This window comes from Hippocampus guttulatus, chromosome 4, assembly GCF_054856545.1.
Source record: "Hippocampus guttulatus isolate MCC_2025c chromosome 4, RoL_Hgut_1.0, whole genome shotgun sequence".
NCBI classification, from domain to species: domain Eukaryota; kingdom Metazoa; phylum Chordata; class Actinopteri; order Syngnathiformes; family Syngnathidae; genus Hippocampus; species Hippocampus guttulatus.
The window spans coordinates 7,882,840-7,901,719 of NC_141264.1; the positions used below are offsets into that span (position 1 = coordinate 7,882,840).

Genomic DNA, 18,880 nt, shown 5'->3' on the forward strand with positions numbered 1-18,880 from the left:
ATCATCCATTTTTGCTGCGAGAGTGACAATCATTTGAAATGCAAATCTGTCCGCCGCCCCTAGGACTCCTTCTACAGTCAACTATACAAGCAGAAGAAGTCAGAGAGGTTCTTTAAGGTCTTCTACGACCGCATGCGTTTGGCCCAGCAGGAGATCCGTGCCACCGTGTCCGTCAACATGTTTGAGCTCACCTGCAGAAAGAGGGATGACGACACTGACTTTGGTTGTGTCGGATTCAGGAAAGGTACAGACAAGCGGTGAAACATTGAAAAAAATACATACATAAATAGCCCTTCCCTTCCCCAATGGTCTGTCATAAGTGTTGTTTATTCACAAATTACAGATTGGAGTACAAACAGGCTGCAGCAGCTGAAAAGCTTCAGGCTCCTTAAAAAAATAAAACACTCGCCCCAAACTAAAGTCCCTATACAGTATGTGTGGTCCTGAAGCTCATTTTGTAATTGTGGTGGAGTAACCAAAAGACTGCTTTGCTGACCTCTCTGTAGAGTGTTATTCTCAGCCTGTGCTGTCACATGTCAGAGACCATGTGACTTCCTGCATCCACAGCCGATCAAAAGACCATTGTATCAAGATTGTGTGCTTTCATGTTGCAGCACCCGCCGCAATATTCGCTCTTTTGCTCACTCCAGAAATGAATCAGTTAAAATGATTTATGAGTTTTATTATTTATTTATTTTCACTGTTGATCATTAATGAATCACTCAATTTGCAATGGCTCAGTTGTTCTAAAATGCCCCTCTGCCCTCCACTGAAACGTTTTACATTTTCATCCATGCTGCAAGGGAAAGACTCAGGACTTCATATGAGGGAGGACATGCGAGGGCAACTTAAAGAGGCTTCGTCTGTGACCTCTAAGGCTTTCTGTGCTTTCCGAAAAGAGCTGGATCCGGATCTTGAAGCCTTGTGCCAGAACAGTGACATGAAAGGGGCTGAAGAGGCCTTAGAGGAGACTCGCATGAGCCAAGCCATCACTATTATGAAACCCATCTTACGCTTCCTGCAGCTTCTCTGTGAGAACCACAATTGTGATCTGCAGGTACTTTGTTTTGTTTTGGGTTTTTTTTTTTTTTTTGGCCATTCTTGTAAATTCGCCTTTTAATTGTAGATTTAACTACTGTTTTGATTTATGTCTGTCTCCTCGGTGTGTAGAACTATTTGCGCTCACAGAACAACAAGACCAACTACAATCTAGTATGTGAGACACTTCAGTTTCTGGACTGTATTTGTGGGAGCACCACTGGAGGCCTTGGACTACTTGGCCTTTATATAAATGAGAGTAATGTTGATCTTGTTCGTCAAACTTTGGAAACCATCACTGAGTACTGCCAGGGGCCCTGCCATGAAAACCAGGTAAATCGTTACCTGATTTATTATTTTAAATATTAAATAAGAATTTTTAAAACAGTTTCAGGCAGCTTGTTACAATTTACGTGGTGTGACAGTAAACAAAGATTAAAACAAACCGAACCAGAAAATGTGTGAATGATGACAAATGAAATGTCGATGAAATACATTATTTTTTGTTATCGGATAAAATGTGCATACTACATCTTGTAGTAAGCAAATTTGTTAAAGTCTGAAAGGTCACAAGGTGTGCGCTTGTAATGTAACGCATTCTTTTTCTTTTCAGCATGATGTTTCAAAATCAAAATTTCAATTTACTTTCTGAGAGCCGAGCGTCATTGTGTACTTCTTCCCTTTCCAGACATGTATAGCCAAACATGAGTCAAATGGTATTGACATTATTATAGCGCTGATTGTAAACCCCATCAACCCACTGGGGAAGAACCGCCTGGACCTGGTTTTGGAGCTGAAGGTGAGGCCTAACCATGTGTCCGATTAGTATGATCACACAATGATGAAGGCTGACTATTTCAGTGAGTTGAAAATATTTTCTAGAATAATGCATCCAAACTCCTGTTGGCCATCATGGAGAGCCGCCATGACAGCGAGAACGCGGAAAAAATTCTCTTCAAGATGAGACCCACTGAGCTTGTGAGTGTATATGCGTGCCGTGGTACCGATATACTGTAGCGTCGTGCACATTGGTGGATGCCATTTTAAAATTTGACCAATTGCTGTTCCTGAGGTGGATGTCATGAAAGAGGCCTATGGCCAAGCTCTGGAAAGTGAGGAGGATGAAGACAGTGCTCCAGACCACATTAAACCATTGGATGTTGGTCATAACATTTATATCCTAGCCCACCAGGTTAGTGACCAGTACAATTTACACAGATCTGATCGGCCGATAATTGGCATGAGATGCGCATTTTGTCTTTCATTCGTCGATCGATCGCTGATGCCATAGATCATCTCTAAGAAATCAAATGTTAGAGCTGCAGTGCTTCCCACATACAGTTTGCTGTGACAGGCCAACACAAATGAATTTTGGCCTCTGCTCAAGGATTTTGGTGCTACTTGTCAATGTGTAACTGCTGAAGAACTTTTATTGCCGCATGGAAAGCCGCTCTGCTGTTTATGGTCATTGTGTGAGTCTGCTAATTAATATGAGATGAAAGGTGGGCCGGCATCCTTGAAGCATTGCAAAGATAGCGAAACAGTGGCACAAATGTTTGTTTTCAACGCGCAGGTCGCTGAGGGGTGATCAGCCCCAAAAACCCTGATCGTTTAAAGCCTGGTAACCAGGCCTATTTTTTTTTTTACTCACGCAAAGCAATTGTTACATTTCCTCTCTGTCTGTCTGACCTTCTGCTGACCCCAAAGTTGCGCAATGGTTCATGCTGAAGCACATGTATATTTGTGTGTTCTGTGTGCACTTTTAGTCAAATTTCACTGTGATTTGAGTGTGACAAAGAATACCTGTAGGTGTTTATTGTGCAATTGTTCCCAGCAGGCGAAGACATGCTCTTTTGTGGATTGTTTGTTTGAATGTTGTCTTTGTCTGCTGTTAGCTAGAAAAAGCAGGCTGCATCTAACAGGCCTCAAGCTTTGCGCCTTTACACTCAAGCGTCAGGTAATATTTTGAAGTGCCCAGCTTACTTGGGTCATTATAACAGTAAGATAAATTCACTTGAATTCACATTTTACACTTTTTGGACATTTATAGGTCATTGATGGTGTAGTGGTTCATCCACCTGACTAGAGTGAAGGCAGTCTGGGTTTAGCTCTCACTCAGTAGTGGGATGAATGTCAGTGTGGATAGTTGGCTGTCTCCATATGTGCGCTCAGATTGACTGTTGACCAGTCGTCAGATAGGATTCAGCTTCCTGCAACACCTGGACAAGATGACTGGCATAGAAAATTAATGGACGATTCGGACAGTTGTCATCAAAAGTGTCCCCCTCAGCATAATATTGTGATTTCTTCACATGCTAAATAGAGAGGTCAACATATGTATACCTTGAGAAAGGGAAAGGGTTTGCACACCTGTCAACCTTGGCTAATACCTGCCCCGATAAATGATTACGATTCCCCTTACAAAGCAACAAAAACCCATACAACCGTTTACCGCGCATGCGCACATCATGCTTTATCAATCCGACCATACCGTACGCAGCGATGAAAAAAAAATATACGATTGAGGATTACTTTTGCTGGTTTGCCGTGACAGTAATAGCGATCGACGACGGCATTGTCGTTGGCTACCAGCAGGTGAGATGATCTGGATTTGAGCCAAAATGGTCTTTGTGAGATCGGTTTAGAATTGTTGTTGTTCCCTCCCGTCTAAAAGTTGTAATACGCCGTACATGATTTGAAATGATTAAAAAAAAAACGTATAAAATACGGGGAAAACGTACAAGTTGACAGGTATGGGTTCGGCTTTTTTGAGAGGAAGTCAAACTCAAAACATGTCTTTACAATAATATGTTCAATGCGCCTCCACTCCTCTAAACACGGCCTTCTGATTAATATTGTGTTTGTAAAATATGACTTAAACAGCAAAATCCCCCCATCTCGGGGAGGCAGCCATTTAGCCACTTTGCACCAATTGAAAATGACATCACACTTGCTCAAGGCTCAGGTAACAACCAATCACGCCCTGCGCCCTGAGCAAGTGTGATGTCATTTTCAGTCGACAGCAAGTGGCAAAATGGCCGCCCCCTGAGATGGACAAAAGTGGGTGGATTTTGCTGCTTAACTCATATTCCATAAATGCTACATTAATCAGAATGTTGTGTTTAGACGAGTGAAGGTGCGTAGAACCTGTTATTGTCAAGATGATTTGGGGGTTGACTTCCCCTTTACGCCCAGCATCGTGCCTACAGATGGTGCATACAGTACAATTTTGCTTTCAGTTTCAGTATGATCCACATTTAATGTAAAAACGGACAAACACGATAACAATTCACTGAGCCCTTTCAACATCAAAATGGAGGTTGCATGATTCATTTGAAGGGTGATCATTCTGATGATTAGTCACTAATGGAGAGTATTTCATTCCTTTTAATTCCTCCTGATCTTCAGACCAATTGTATTTTATTCTATCCTCTTCCCAGCTGGCTCGACACAATAAGATTCTGCAGCAGAGTCTGAGGCCAGGGTCAGGTGTGGGGTCTGGATCAAGCTTGGATCCTGACAATGACGAAAAGGACGATGCCCTTCAATACTATGCCAATCACACAGCTCAAATTGAGGTAAGAATTTTGGTGGTATTACATTCAATTTTTTCTTCTGAATGTAGACCGTCAAATTTTTAAAGATGTCGCCTTTGCCAGATTGTGCGTCATGACCGTACCATGGAGCAGATTGTATTTCCAGTCCCCAACATCTGTGAGTACCTGACTCAGGAGTCGAAAATGCGTGTGTTCACCACCACTGAACGAGATGACCAGGGCAGCAAGGTCAATGACTTCTTTCAGCAGTTTGACAATCTCTACAATGAGATGAGTTGGCAGAAGAAAATCCGAAGTGAGTCTTGTCCAAAATAATAACAATAATGATGATGTTCGTGTTGCCTGTGATGAAGAATACATTGTGCCCCTTTCTTCTTTCTTTGTCTTCTGTCCATCTGTTTGTTAGTTGCGTCGGTATCAGGATAAACTTTGCTGTGTCCTCAGGGGATTTTTTATTTTTTATTTTTTTTTATGGTTTGATTGAGCGACAGTGACAAACCGCTAAAATGAGCTCCTGTTTATGATCTTGACCAAAACTAAATTGAGCTAGTCCACCGTCATATGTAAGGAGTGAATAAGCGGAAAGGTCTGTGCCATTTTTATTCCCGGTTTAGGGTCAAAGAATACCACAGAAGCTGAAAACTAAAAGTGAAAATCACTTGTCAGGAATTAAGTACCACACCTAAATCCAGATTGTCTGCTGACAGACCAACCAACAAATGGTTATTGAAAAATATCCCTTGCCTTCCGCCACTTAGCGAATGGCAGAGATAATTCATTTAAAAAAATAATTGGAAGAATTAAATATATTTGTCTAAATCTTGTCTCTTATGTTTCCTTTTTTCATGTAGAAAATAAGGCTTTGTTTTGGTTCTCACGCCATATCTCCCATTGGGGGAGTATCTCATTCTACCTGGCCTGCCTGCTCAATATCTGTGTGGCTGTATTCTACCCATTTGGAGATGATGGAGACGAAGGTGAGAAACTGATATCTGATAAATAAATGTTTCTCGAATGCAGTATTGCACTGTTCGGGTGTACTGTATCTACACCCAAAAAGGCATTTGGTCCGCTTGTTTGGTTGAGACCAAAAGCTGACTAAATGTTTTTCATTTGGTGCTCTTTGCATTCTCCCTGTACTTTTTGCGAGTGAACTATTTTCTATAAACACATCCATGTGTGTAATGATCATTGGAAAGAAATGACGAGGGTGGCAGAGTGAGACCCACCCGGTAATGGAGGTAAATATGGAAGTCGGGTGAGACCACCTCAAAAAAAAGCAGATCTCTGTCCACACCAGGACTCGTTTTGTGTATTCAGACCTGCATAAAAGGTCCCGACCAGCGTGGGAAACCAACCCTGGTCCTTTTAAAATGGGCCAAACTGTGCTGGTGTTAATCCACTCCTAAATTAGATGTCCAATGTTGTATACAGTCTGTTTATTTTATTTTTTTTAAATAAATAAAATGTGGGTCAACGCTGATCATGTCTTCAAGGTCAAAGCCAATGGTGGAATCAGACTCTATAATGGTAGTCTTTCTCATAATCATGAAAGATATTTTCATATTGTCCTGTCTGGTGGCACGGTGGACGACTGGTTAGCACGTCGGCGTCACAGTGCAGAGATGAAGGGTTCAATTCCGGTTCCGGCCTTCCTTTGTGGAGTTTGCATGTTCTCCCCGTGCCTGCGTGGGTTTTCTCCGGGTACTCCAGTTTCCTCCTACATTCCAAAAACATGCGTGATGGGTTAATGGAACACTCTAAATTGTCCTTAGGTGTGAGTATGAACGCGGATGGTTGTTTGTCTATGTGTGCCCTGCGATTGGCTGGGAACCAGTTCAGGGTGTCCCTTGCCTTCTGCCCGAAGAAAGCTGGGATAGGCTCCCGCATGCCCCGCGGCCCTTGTGAGGATAAGCGGATCAGAAAATGGATGGATGGAAGGTTTGCTCTGCTGTTCATATTGTAATGGGTGTACACATAAGTTAGCATCTGAGTGGTGGTTAAATCCCATTGATAAAAACCGTTTCCTTGATATACAATGCACCATTTTCAAACAGCGTTTGGAAGTGTAGTTGTGTTGTGCCAAGTTCAAACATTTAACTCGGAATAATTCATAGATGTCCTGTTTTTTCACCAATTTTTTTTTCCCTCCACAGGGATTTTATCCTCTTTCAACTGTGTCTTACTGTGGGCGGCATTGGCAGCTTCCATTGCTTTACTTCCAGTGCTACCCAAACCATGGGGCATCCTTTTCTTCCTGGTCTTCCTCATTTTACGTGCAATTTACACCATGGGTCTCGGTCCTGCTTTGTTACTACTGGGCACTGTCAATGTAAGTGGTCAACGACTGAATCAAGTGTTATTATATTCTTCTAAATGTTTTTCTGGTACACTCTTACAGTTGTTCAACAAGTTAGTTTTCTTGGTGAGCTTTGTGGGAAACCAAGGGACGTTCACCCGTGGTTATAAAGCTGTCGTGATGGACATGCTTTTCATCTACCATCTGGGCTACGCAATCATCTGTGTTCTAGGTCTCTTTGTGCACGAGTTCTTTTACAGTTTTCTGGTAAGAATGACCTGCCAAACACAAGAAGAATGTGTTGGACTAATAAATATATTTGTAGATGCCTCATAATAATCTCCCCACACAGCTCTTTGACCTGGTAATCAGAGAGGAAACACTGCTTAATGTCATAAAGAGTGTGACAAGGAATGGACGCTCCATTATCCTCACCGCAGTTCTGGCCATCTTTCTTGTCTACTTCTTCTCAATCATCGGCTTTCTCTTCCTCAAAGATGACTTCCGCATGGAAGTGGACCGTCTGTCTGCATCAGGTCAGAACTGTGTCATTTATTGTGTGTGTGTGTGTGCGTGTGTGTGTGTGTGTATTATATATATATATATATATATATATATATATATATATATATATATATATAGAATGTGACAATAATATAATGGCACACCATTTCTAAAAGTAACGACAGTAAAATATTATTTTATAGCCCAACACTTTTTATTTCAATACGTGCCCCTTGCAGATAAACATTTATCTAATAGACAAAGAGCCATTCACTATTTTATCACAATCGTGCTCAGTAAAGCTTGAAAATGAACAGTATGTTCGCAGACACACGTTTTGGAAACGCTGCACTGTGTGGGTGTGTTAATGAGCTGCGGCTGTGAGCAGTGCACGGTCAGGAGAGACAGCCATCAGGCACATGTGCACCTGTTGCATAACCCGGTGGCCGCGCCATCCTGTGTATTGCCGAACGGCGCGCAGACACACACGCGCGCGCACACGGCACAGCAGTGGCAGGTTATGTAAGCGGCGGCGCTCATAGTTCTGTGGCTGTTGGCTCAGGAGGGAGCTGAGGTGCAAAGCTTCAGCAGACCTGTGGAGAATACTGTCAGTGTCCAAAGAGCTGTCAACCCGGGGCTTTGATCCCTGCACCCCATCAAAACATATGTCCCTCTTAGCTAGGGCCACTCCCTTTCTTTGAGATGATTCTATTCTGGTAGAACTGCTAAGCTGCTCAGAACCTCACTGTCGTGCAATTGGTTTGTTCAGGTTTTTTCCCCGGCAGCACTTTGCCATCCGCCCACCCGGCAGCTGCTGTTTACATAATAATCATACATCTTGCTGATTACCAGCACTGATTAGAAAGAGGACGATTTCATTTGCTTTGCGTCTGTTTTCATTGCCACTTGAGCCGGGGCCCATCCCAGCTTACTGGCTGAGAGGCGGGCTGCAGTCTGGACTGATCACCTGTCAATCACGGGGCTGGCACATCGAGACAGATAGGCATTCTCACTCACATTCACACCTGCAGGAAATAACACTCAGTGCATGCTTTTGGACTGCGGGACTGGAGAAAGGGCACAGTCGAGCCCAGGAAGAACATACAGTATAAACTTAATAGAGGAAGGCCAAAGTTGACACAACCACTGTGCTTAACAGTTAGTAACAACTGCGCATTTTGTTCACGTCTTTTGTTGTTTTTAGGACATGGACATTTATTAACTAAACCACTGATGGAAGCTTCATGTCCGAATGAGAGATGCCCTGTTTCCATTAAAACTGCTGCTGGTAAGTTTTTGTTTTTTTGCTTTAGCGGCGGTGACGCGTTCACAAACTGCTTTCTGTGTCTTACAATGAAGGGTGAACATTTTTGTGGTTCGACTGAAATCTGAACACTTAATAGGTTTTCAGCAGAGCAGCACCGTAGTTGGCCACCACTGGACACCAGTACACACACACTGGCACACGCACGAGTACACACACACACACTCGCACTCTCTCTCTCTCACACATACACGTACGAACAGACATTCACACAAAGAAATCTGATGTGGCCAAGGAGATGACTCATCTGCATTAAATCCACACACACGTGATCCCATCCATTCCCATCGTCATCTGATCCTCATCCTGAGCAGCCATTGGTTACAATCAATTCAACAAGTTACGCCGTTGCTTGCAATTAATGTGATGTCTTTCATGATCGAGTCACGTGTCAGCTGAGATCTGAATCAACTCGTCTACTACAAGAGAGACATGCTTTTTATTGTTTTGCGGGGGTCAGAATTTAAAACATTTCCCAGCTGTCGAGAGTACACGTCGGTGACATGCCTTTCTTTTAAATACCCCGAGGTGTTTTGGAGCTGCAGGACACTTTATACACCCTGTTTGTTGTCTTGCTGAAAATAACATCGAACAATTCTTCTCCTTATTAAAAAAGAACATAAAATTGAAAAAATCTGTCATACTCACCGCTCAGTGACTGTGTGTTTATAGATGAAGACGAAGGGACAGAGAGGGTGTGCGACACGCTGCTTATGTGCATTATCACCGTTTTGAACCAAGGACTACGTAATGGTGGTGGTGTTGGCGATATCTTGAGAAGACCCTCCAAAGAGGTCAGATCAGGACAGATTTGTGCTGCACATAGATGGCGTTTGCGTTTCGTTGGCTAATTTGCATTTTCCTCTTTATTTTGCATGTCACCGGCCTATCCAGGAACCGCTGTTTGCGGCCCGCGTGGTTTACGACCTGCTGTTCTTCTTTGTTGTAATCATCATTGTTCTCAACCTCATCTTTGGCGTCATCATCGACACTTTTGCGGATTTAAGGAGTGAAAAACAAAGGAAAGAGGAGATTCTGAAAACCACCTGTTTCATCTGTGGTGTGTACAACTCTGTGCTCCATAAATCCTTCAAATTCGCGTGTAAGAGATGAAGCTAAGTTTGGCAGATGTTGTATAAATGATGAGACAATACCTTCCAGGTTTGGAAAGAGACAAATTTGACAACAAGACGGTGTCCTTTGAAGAGCACATCATGTATGAGCACAATATGTGGCATTACCTCTACTTCTTGGTTCTGGTGAGAGTGAAGGATCCCACCGAATACACCGGTCCGGAAAGCTACGTTGCCCAGATGATAGCGGTCAGTGTTGCATGCACACACAACAAACCATCCTAAGCGCTTTCCAATGCAGTGTATGCACCGACGCTGGCGTTCGATGTGTTTATGACCTTTGCAAACAGATAAAGTGAGATTTTTTTTTTTTAATTTTGGGGGGGGGGGGGGGGAGGCGGGGGAGGTGTTTTTGTCTGCGGTATGGAAAATCTACACAAACAATTTCCACAAAACTTTGTAGGCGGTTGCACAATCTCGATAAAATGCGGACAGGTTCAAATTTGTTGTCTTGCAGTCACTCCCATCCATCCACTGCAAATGTCTTACGTCGTTTTCAGTGAACAGGAAAAGTAATTATAACTCCAGACGATATTTCACTTTTGTTAGTTTTTAGAATCACACCCGGTTTTTTTCTTTTCTCTTGTGCATTTGCTTTTTGGCACCGCCTTCATTAGTGGGAGGACACGTATGCCTCTACTTCAGAGTCACAATCAAAACAGACAGAGCCTCCATAGGCGTGTGTCGAGTATCATTTCCTTCTGCTTTTACATGTCTGGAGAGAGACACGGTTACGTTGCTAAAGTAGTCTGCTGAGTTAGCCCTCAGGGATTGAGTGGAGTTAGATACTAATTAAACTCAGTCCAGCTCTATTCACATTAGTGCACAAACTTGCAACACTGACACAGAGACCAGTACGTGAAGAAGGTAATGGCAGCTAAAGTTGTTATGGTCACTTAATGAATTCAAATAAGAACTCGGAGCATAATGGCACCTCTGGGATTAACGTTGATTATGTGATTGGGCAAAGGAATGCTCAAATTATAATGAGCAACTTGCATGACAAACCTATTACACACTCGAGTTTACTATGCATTGGCAGGTGAGTGTTTATTTTTCATTTCTCAATCCATTTTCTGGAGCACTTTTGCTCATTAGATGACCCGGAGGCTATGCTAGCTGACCTTGGGCAAGAGTCTGGCTATTCCTTGGAGTGGGAACAATTCAGTTGCATAGGCACATGTTGATACATATAATTCGGATTTCATGGCCTAAAATTGTCAGTCTTGAAATGCTTTGAGTGTCCTCTTTGTTAATTTAGTAAACTATTCCAAGATTATCTACAAAAAAAAAAAAAAAAAAAAGGCTTTTGGGCCCCTTTAATTTCAGAGAATGCTTTATATACTCGCCAAGAGGACGCCAGTTGCAGGAATGCGTCAGCTGTAGAAGATGCGTTGGAAACGGTGGGTTAGGAAGTGACTGGTAAAGTGCAGCATGTAAAGCAGTAGATACTGTTCAGCCCCTTCTATAATGTCAAGCCCAAACCCCAAACATCACCACCTTTACGATTCAATGTCATCTGTAACCTAATGTGGGCATGCAGTACATTTGTTGGCTGCGTTTTATCATTAAATGTTTTATTGAATTTGCAGGTGAGGGTTGACCTTGAATTGACTTGTTACAATTTGGCTCTTGCCCCCATGTGACAAAAGGTTTCAGTACACACATGCCTCGATATGATGTGCACGGGGTTTGGTGGGTCGCAGCTGATGTGTTGAAAAGCATCATTACTCAGTGCACACAGGGAGTGGATAATATGCGTGTGTGCTTATGTGCGGACGCCGGTGTTTGTGTGTAGAAGGACAGACGCTACCCAAGCAGGTACTGCATCAGCCGAGTTACATAACCCATCTCAAGTGACCTGCTAATAGCTCAGCCTGCCTCACACGTGCTCTCCTGTCCCTTTCACTCACACATAACGCGCACGCAAAACGCACTGTCCTATTATGAGCTTTTCATTTACCCTCCAGCGCATTTGCACACGCACGCGCACACATGCACACACACACACAAATGCGCACTCACTCTCTCACAGTTCAACTTGTACAATGTAGACAGTAAAAACAGCACAGGTGGCAGCGTAGTAAAATAGCCTGCACAGGGCAGAGGTCAATTTTTGCTTTGTCTGATAAAATCTATTGATCGTTACATAACAAATTTCACATTCTTAGCTGGTGCGTGTGTATGTGAGAGCGAGAAAGATTAGCTAAGAAAATTGACACAATCATCAGATCAAGTGTGAGTTTGAGGTGCCTGTTAGGGTAACACATTAAACAGCTGACATTTTGTTTCGACATACAAGCTCAAAATGCAACCAGAATTGCCTTTTGCACTCTGTTCCGACCAATCGTGTTCCCTTCCTGGCATTTTATTGACTTAGCCATTACATTGTTGCTATTTTTACTTGTCAATTGGCTTCATTTAATCCATTGATGTCATTTCTTTTTATTTAAAAGTTGGTCAAAACCAGTGTAGCCTTGATTCTTGAATTTGTTGAATTGGTGACCATATGACAGAAAGTGTGCTATGAAGAGCTGTCTTGAGCGGAGGTTCCCGAGAGTCTGGTCAAATATTTCTTGGCGTTTCCGCTTGTATAGTAGAGTGTGTACATTGATAGGATGGTGGCTGTAGCAACCATGAGAAGCACATGGAAATTTGTAAATGCACGCTCATTTAGGTGTTGAAATTGATCTTGGGAGCAAACAGTGAAGCTAAGTCATTCCGGCAAAACGGCACTAAGTAGAAATGAGATGCACAAGGGCACATGCAAATCTTCAGATTGCCCGCAGCCTTGCTTCAGTATCGACTCAATTAGTAACTGTGTTTCAACAAAAAATGGCTTTCTTCTGTTTCTGAAACGCCTTTTTGCCGTCTCAAGGAAGGAAACCTTCACAGAATATGCGGTTTTGTGAGGAATCTGCAAGTTTCATCCGACCGGTGCAGTCGCCTCCTAAGGATCTGCGAGGACTGCTTTTGAATTTAGCAAACGATATGGGCAAAAAAATCCCAAATTTTTTGGACCCTTCTTGACCCCTGCCCATGCACAGCATGATATTTAACAGAATAAGGCAATAGTGGAACAAGAAAATATTCGATTAAGATGTTTGTCCCATTTGAGTCACATTATTGTGGCTCTGTCAGACATTAGTGATCCAGCAGCGTTTTTGTTGCATTTTGTGGCGCCTGTTTTCCTTCTTCAATATTCTCCCTTAAAAACTGCAATACATGACATCAAATACATATAATAAAACATAACTGCAGAAATTTGGAATCTGACAAATGAACTTTCATCAAGTACATTGAATGACATTTTCTTTTTTTTAAGTACACACTTTCAGTCCTGCTGATATGCACTTCCAGAATATGCCATTCAGCCAATTCCCACGATGATTGTTGGGTATTAATGATTCACTTTGCACTGACAAACTCTTCAGACTCTACGTAGGGCCGTATTCTCCCACACGTGTTAGAAATGTTATTTGTATCTTTTTACTCAACCTTTATTTATCCTGGTACAGCAGAGCAAATATTTTTTGCAGGGATGACCGAAGAGCAGACAGCAGGTAAAAATAAATACATGAAAGCAAAATATTTCTCTCTGAGTGCAGATCACTGTTGTCCCCACTGACTTTTTTTTAAAATTGAAAAACCTCCAAAAATGCACTGTCATAACTACGGCATTCCGATTAAATTACCTTTCTTAGATTCATGACATCAAGTATTAAAAAGTGGAACTGGAGTTAGGGCTGGGCAATAAGGTCCCCCCAATTTTTCTTATTCTTTCAAAAACCGCTAAAGATAATTTGATGCTATTTTACAAAAAAAAAAACAAATGTGCACTTTGTTTACAGAACAGCTATGGATAAACATTGTTTCTGAGCAATAGCGCGTTTATATTTTAAATTGCTTCATCCATTGTCTGCAAAACATTGCACAATGAAACGGCAATAGTATACAATGAATACCTTCCAATTACGTCCAGGCTAGTATAGGGGCTCTTCATTGATTTTTCTGAATATTTCTGACATATTTATTTCATCCAGATTCTCATGAATGACAGATCAGCAAGTGTGACGCGTCGTATGGAGAGGTCTACCATTTCTGTCTATTACAGCTGTCGTAAAAAAAAAAAAAGAAATACAAATTTGATACCGTACATGGTGATTTGTGTCACGTACTGTATCGCATCACCCTGGAATATGTAAGTCATGCTGGCGGAGTCCCAAAGTCATGTCATCCTTCATATGATGTGTGGCAAAACACAAGTTGGTGTATTGCTCTTCACGCCAAACTTTTTTTTTTTCATACATCTGTCATTGTTTTTTTTGACCATCTGTCTTGTCAACCCCCGAATCATTTCCAGGCTAGTGATGTGCACTAGTCTGTATTTGGTAATAATGTTACCGGTATTCGCAGTTATGTGACTGAATCCTGCCCGTTGATTCGGAGAGTGGAGAATTTTCACTTCCCCCTCCTTTACAGTCTCTGCATGCTGATCGGCCGAATGAGGATTTCATCACTTCCGTCTAATTTGCAGCCAGTCAATGTACTCCTGCGTTTTTGTGCGGGTCCATTGTGGCAACGGTTGATAATGTCAAATTGCACATGGTGAAAGCAACTTTGCCCACAATTATGAGGACCCCTAACTTGTACTCTCTGGCCCACAACACACAATTCATCTCCAATTTCAAAGTCTGATTGATCTTTTCCACAGATATCAATGACATTCACAAGTCTGAGGAAGAGTTTACGTTCCATGATTTGAGGCTAGCCTTATCTTTAAGGGAATGACAGCGCTTTCGTTGTTTCCTCCGTTATTCCCATCTTATGCGTGTTTAGTGTGGAAAATCCGGATGGGCGAATGCGCGGGGATGACAAGCGCACAAGTCAAGGCATTTAAGAGGGCTTGGACGTGCACGGGGGAAACATGGACTTTAGTGTGTGTCAGTCCATCCTCAGCATCTCACACGAATCATTTTTTCCATGCCTGAGATATATTCTTATATAATCGTAGGTGGGAGAATACCTCACTCCTTCGCCGCAGCGCGCCGTGACGGTGCCCGTCCCATCCCACTCACGGCACCATTTGAGTCATTCTTATCACAAGTGGCCAAGAAATATTACACAAGATCAGCTGATGACAGTTTGTCTGCATGAAGCAATGTCTCTCACCCACGAGACGTTGCTGCAGATGCACACCCACAGACACACTTTGCATTTCAGGTCCAAGTCCATTATGTAATGCCAGTGGCTTGTTTTCCTCTTCTCTGTGACTTTTTATGTTGGGGGAAAAAAAAATGAAGTCATGCAAGATGAGCAAGATTGAACAAAGTTTTCTTGCTCAAGGGCCACATTTGAGTTATAAAACCGACAGATTAGGGCAGGTCATCATAATTAATTCTTTTATTTATTGTAATTCTTTTAAGCTAATTTAACTCTATATAAAATAAGCCAATAATTTAATAAAACACTTAAATCATATTTTTGTTACTGAATGTAACCTCTTAACCAATTATTACATAAGAAATACCTCAATAATGACAAAAATACATTTTAATTGTACAATTTGGGGGGGGGAGATTTAGATAAAGGCATCAACTATTACAGGACTCTTGTAATGAACTGTCGTAATATAATTGCTTAGTTGGCCGCATTAAAACAAAAAAACAGCCTATATGTGGCCTGTGGCAATAATTTGCCCAGCCTTGACTTGCATGACCGCTTTGTGCACTCAAAAGTTTGTGGTTCATTCAACTACAGTTTTACTTTTCTCCACCCAAAAAGATTCTGAAATATTGAACTCCTCAAAGTAAGATCATGAAAAAAAAAACATGTGGCATCACCATGCGGCAATGGCATAAGCATTTGTTTTTTGCTGTTCAATTATGAAAAAGAAAAAAAAATTCTCTCTCTCTCTCGCTACCGCTTGTCCTCATTATTGCTGCTCCAATGGAAAATCAGCAATCTCCAGATTCATTTCTTTATTTTAAATCCGCTCAACAAAATACCTTTATGTTTTGGATGAAAAGAAAACACTCGAGAATGACAGCTGACAGATGTGTATTTCCACCTGCATAAAGGTCTCTTTGGCTTTTAAGATTCCACACTCTCAAACAATGACACGTGAGTCCAATTTGACTTCTTGATTGAAGAGAGTGACTCATATCCGCACGGAAATGCCACTTATTAGTGAGTGTGTGACCATGCTTGACCGGAACCGCCGTCGCGCTCAAGTGCAAAGCAAAGAACAGATTCTGTTGTGAGAGGATGATTTCGACTAAAAGTCGATGTCCGTTGCTAACAGCTCCATGTTGAGTCTTCCACCGCAGTCCGGCCAACGCACTTTAACACACCCTGAATCACAGCCTGCTCGGGGCTGACGACGGCAAAATTGCCGGCGCTGCCGTCCCCTTGACATCCTGACTCAGCTCTATTTTCCCGCCGCACTACACTTCATCCTTCTCACGGTTTCTCTCGCACCCGATCTCTCCCTCATCTCTCAGGAAAAGAACTTGGATTGGTTCCCCCGAATGAGAGCCATGTCTCTGGTGAGCAACGAGGGGGATAACGAGCAGAATGAGATGCGATTGCTGCAGGAGAAACTGGAGAGCACCGTCACGCTGGTTGCGCAGCTCTCCGCTCAGCTGTCTGAGCTCAAGGAGCAGGTAAAGAGCCATTTTTGTACTCTCATCGTCCGACTGTCACCGTGACGCCAGCATGTCAACTCTTGACCTGAAAAATATGAGCCGGCCAAAAGGTCGCAGGAAATGGAGCTCTTTTAAGGACCTCGTGATATGCATTTTGTTTGTCAAATGACTCACACTTTCGACACCATCTTTTTGTCTGTCTGAAAGTCATCCGTATTTGCCCGTCTCATGCAATGATCACAAACACAAAAACCCCTCCAGTGTTACCTCAGTGGGCATGTGTTCTTTAGTTGCGCTGTGATGTAAGTTTCTTCCACCACCAATGAGTAACTTTCATGTCACCCCTTTCACTCCTGTCATTGGTCAGTCGACATTTTACTTTTTGGGGAGGTGGGGGGGGGGATACTATGTGCCCATACAATGGCAGCAAAGACTTTCTTTTCTTTTCCATGCTATTTGTTACACGCAGCACCCCTGACTGTGGGCATGTCGCTCCCGTTTATTGCAGACATTAGTCAAGCTACATGTCAGCCATTACGCACACCACCAGTGAGTGGATGGCGTGTCACTCCCACTTAAGGTTGGCATTAGTCGTCAGCAACTAAAGGCGGCACCCAGGATCACAATGAAGTTGAAATGGAACAATCTCACCCAGCGCCCACCCCCCCCGAGTCAAGTCTCAACTGAATATCCCAAATATACCCAACTTATTTTTGGAAAGCTCTCAGACCTTTGACAGGTTAAAGTTGGCCTCGGGCCTTGCGGGTGACTACGCTGATGTAAGCGTGACTGATGACTCCCTCCGCTGCATGTGATCCCGGTCACAGGCTCATCCTTGTTCCTCTTGCGACAGATGCGTTAACGTATAAACAAAACAACAACCTCCATTGTGGCTGTCCCATCGACCGGCCGATCCCTGTAATCGCGTGTATCGTGTCTGCTCTACGTGCAAAGTCAAACTCCACCGCATGCTTGTGTGTCCTCCACAGATGACCGAGCAGAGGAAGCACAAGCAGAGGCAAGGATTATTGGGTCCGCCGCAGAATAACCACCACATCTCAAATCACTGAGGGTCTCGGAGCCCAAACTGGACACGATGGATGGGATACCCACTGTTTGGAAAAATGCATACCTGCAGTTACTTCATCAATGGTTGACAGTTGATTAGTCGCAAAGTGCCTTTTGTATGACAGCGCTGTTGTTTCTGGGCCACATCCTCACACCAGTGTGCCGTTCGGGGCAAACGACAAGTTGCCTGCACACTTGCACGCAGAGTGGGGCGACTCTGTGAATGATTGGGCAGACTTGCCGCGCATGTGCTGGTTGTGGCGTTCGAGTGGCCCACAGAGGGTGAAGGGAACTGTTCTGGTCAGATTAGTTCTTTGCTGTCTCAGCCCTCATGCCTTCGTTTTCTTAATGTCGTCAGATCAGAAAGTGGACTACTGGTACCGAGGTCCGTGCTTAGCCGTGAGCTAGGAAAGTGTCCTTATCCCTTTTAGATTTCTGGTCAGAGCTTTTTAAAAACTGGAGTATTATTTTGTATTTTTTAATTACATTTTTGAGTTGGAATCTTTGCTGCCTTAACCGTGTTTTAAAACTGGATTATTATTTGTTTCAAATGCACTTTTTCCATACAAAAGGGAGAAACCTGGCCAGTTTGGGGTGATTGCCTTTGACTGTGATGCATTTACTGCACCACCTTTTTTTTTTCTTTCCCGTTCAGCCAGATTTCCACACGGTAACAATTGAATGTGAATAAAATTGATACTTATGACTTGAAAATGGTTTTACTTCTAAATTGTACATGGGCATAGCATGTAGTAATGACTGGAGACAAATAAATGCAATTTTTTTTATTGGGTCATCAACAAAGTGACATACAATAAATGTGTGTCCTCGTCTACTCTTTCTTGAACTTTGTGTCTGTTTAAATAAAGTATATCTAGATATTTAAATGTGATGAATGCTTGTGTGACTTTCCCTGAAGTTTGTTTCTAAAAACAACTTTTCCATCAACAGAAAGGGGGGTCCTTCTTCATTCAGGCAGTACAGTCGTTTCAACTCCAGCGTTCGGTTACTTCTCTGATATCAGTGAAACTCTCATGCTGTCTTGTGAGCGGTTTCATTCATGTTGCCAACTGACATGCAAGAACTCTAGACCAGACTAAGTCACTTAGCAGGTGTGGTTAAATGCGTAAAGTGATTTCACGCACCTTTGTGTTGCCTTCTTCTTGACTGGCAACCACCTGACACCAGCAATCTACTCACTGACAGTAGGAGCAGCATGACTCAAGTGGTAGCGTGGCTGTTTCCCAACGTGAAGGTTGTAGGCCCGTTCCTCAAACCTTGAGTGACTTTTTTTTTTTAATAAACCAATA

The 18,880-nt window shown here is 42.7% G+C and overlaps 1 protein-coding gene across 3 annotated transcripts in view; it reads left to right on the forward strand.

Moving 5' to 3' along the window:
- Positions 1–18,457, forward strand: part of itpr2 (inositol 1,4,5-trisphosphate receptor, type 2) — a 70,982-nt gene extending 52,525 nt beyond the window's left edge. The window contains exons 40-57 of one of the 3 annotated variants that reach the window (XM_086108549.1): positions 64–244; positions 804–1,057; positions 1,171–1,371; positions 1,727–1,837; positions 1,921–2,016; positions 2,111–2,230; positions 4,479–4,616; positions 4,698–4,890; positions 5,447–5,572; positions 6,752–6,927; positions 6,997–7,161; positions 7,247–7,430; positions 8,603–8,686; positions 9,395–9,516; positions 9,617–9,782; positions 9,884–10,044; positions 16,359–16,520; positions 17,492–18,457. In XM_086108549.1, the coding sequence (XP_085964675.1) occupies positions 64–244; positions 804–1,057; positions 1,171–1,371; positions 1,727–1,837; positions 1,921–2,016; positions 2,111–2,230; positions 4,479–4,616; positions 4,698–4,890; positions 5,447–5,572; positions 6,752–6,927; positions 6,997–7,161; positions 7,247–7,430; positions 8,603–8,686; positions 9,395–9,516; positions 9,617–9,782; positions 9,884–10,044; positions 16,359–16,520; positions 17,492–17,572 (2,721 nt within the window). In that variant the 3' untranslated portion in view covers positions 17,573–18,457. Of the gene's footprint in view, positions 1–63; positions 245–803; positions 1,058–1,170; positions 1,372–1,726; positions 1,838–1,920; positions 2,017–2,110; positions 2,231–4,478; positions 4,617–4,697; positions 4,891–5,446; positions 5,573–6,197; positions 6,300–6,370; positions 6,731–6,751; positions 6,928–6,996; positions 7,162–7,246; positions 7,431–8,602; positions 8,687–9,394; positions 9,517–9,616; positions 9,783–9,883; positions 10,045–16,358; positions 16,521–17,491 lie in introns of those variants that run through there. The other 2 variants (XM_086108550.1, XM_086108551.1) reach the window with 2 other exon arrangements.
- Positions 18,458–18,880: the final 423 nt, after the last annotated feature.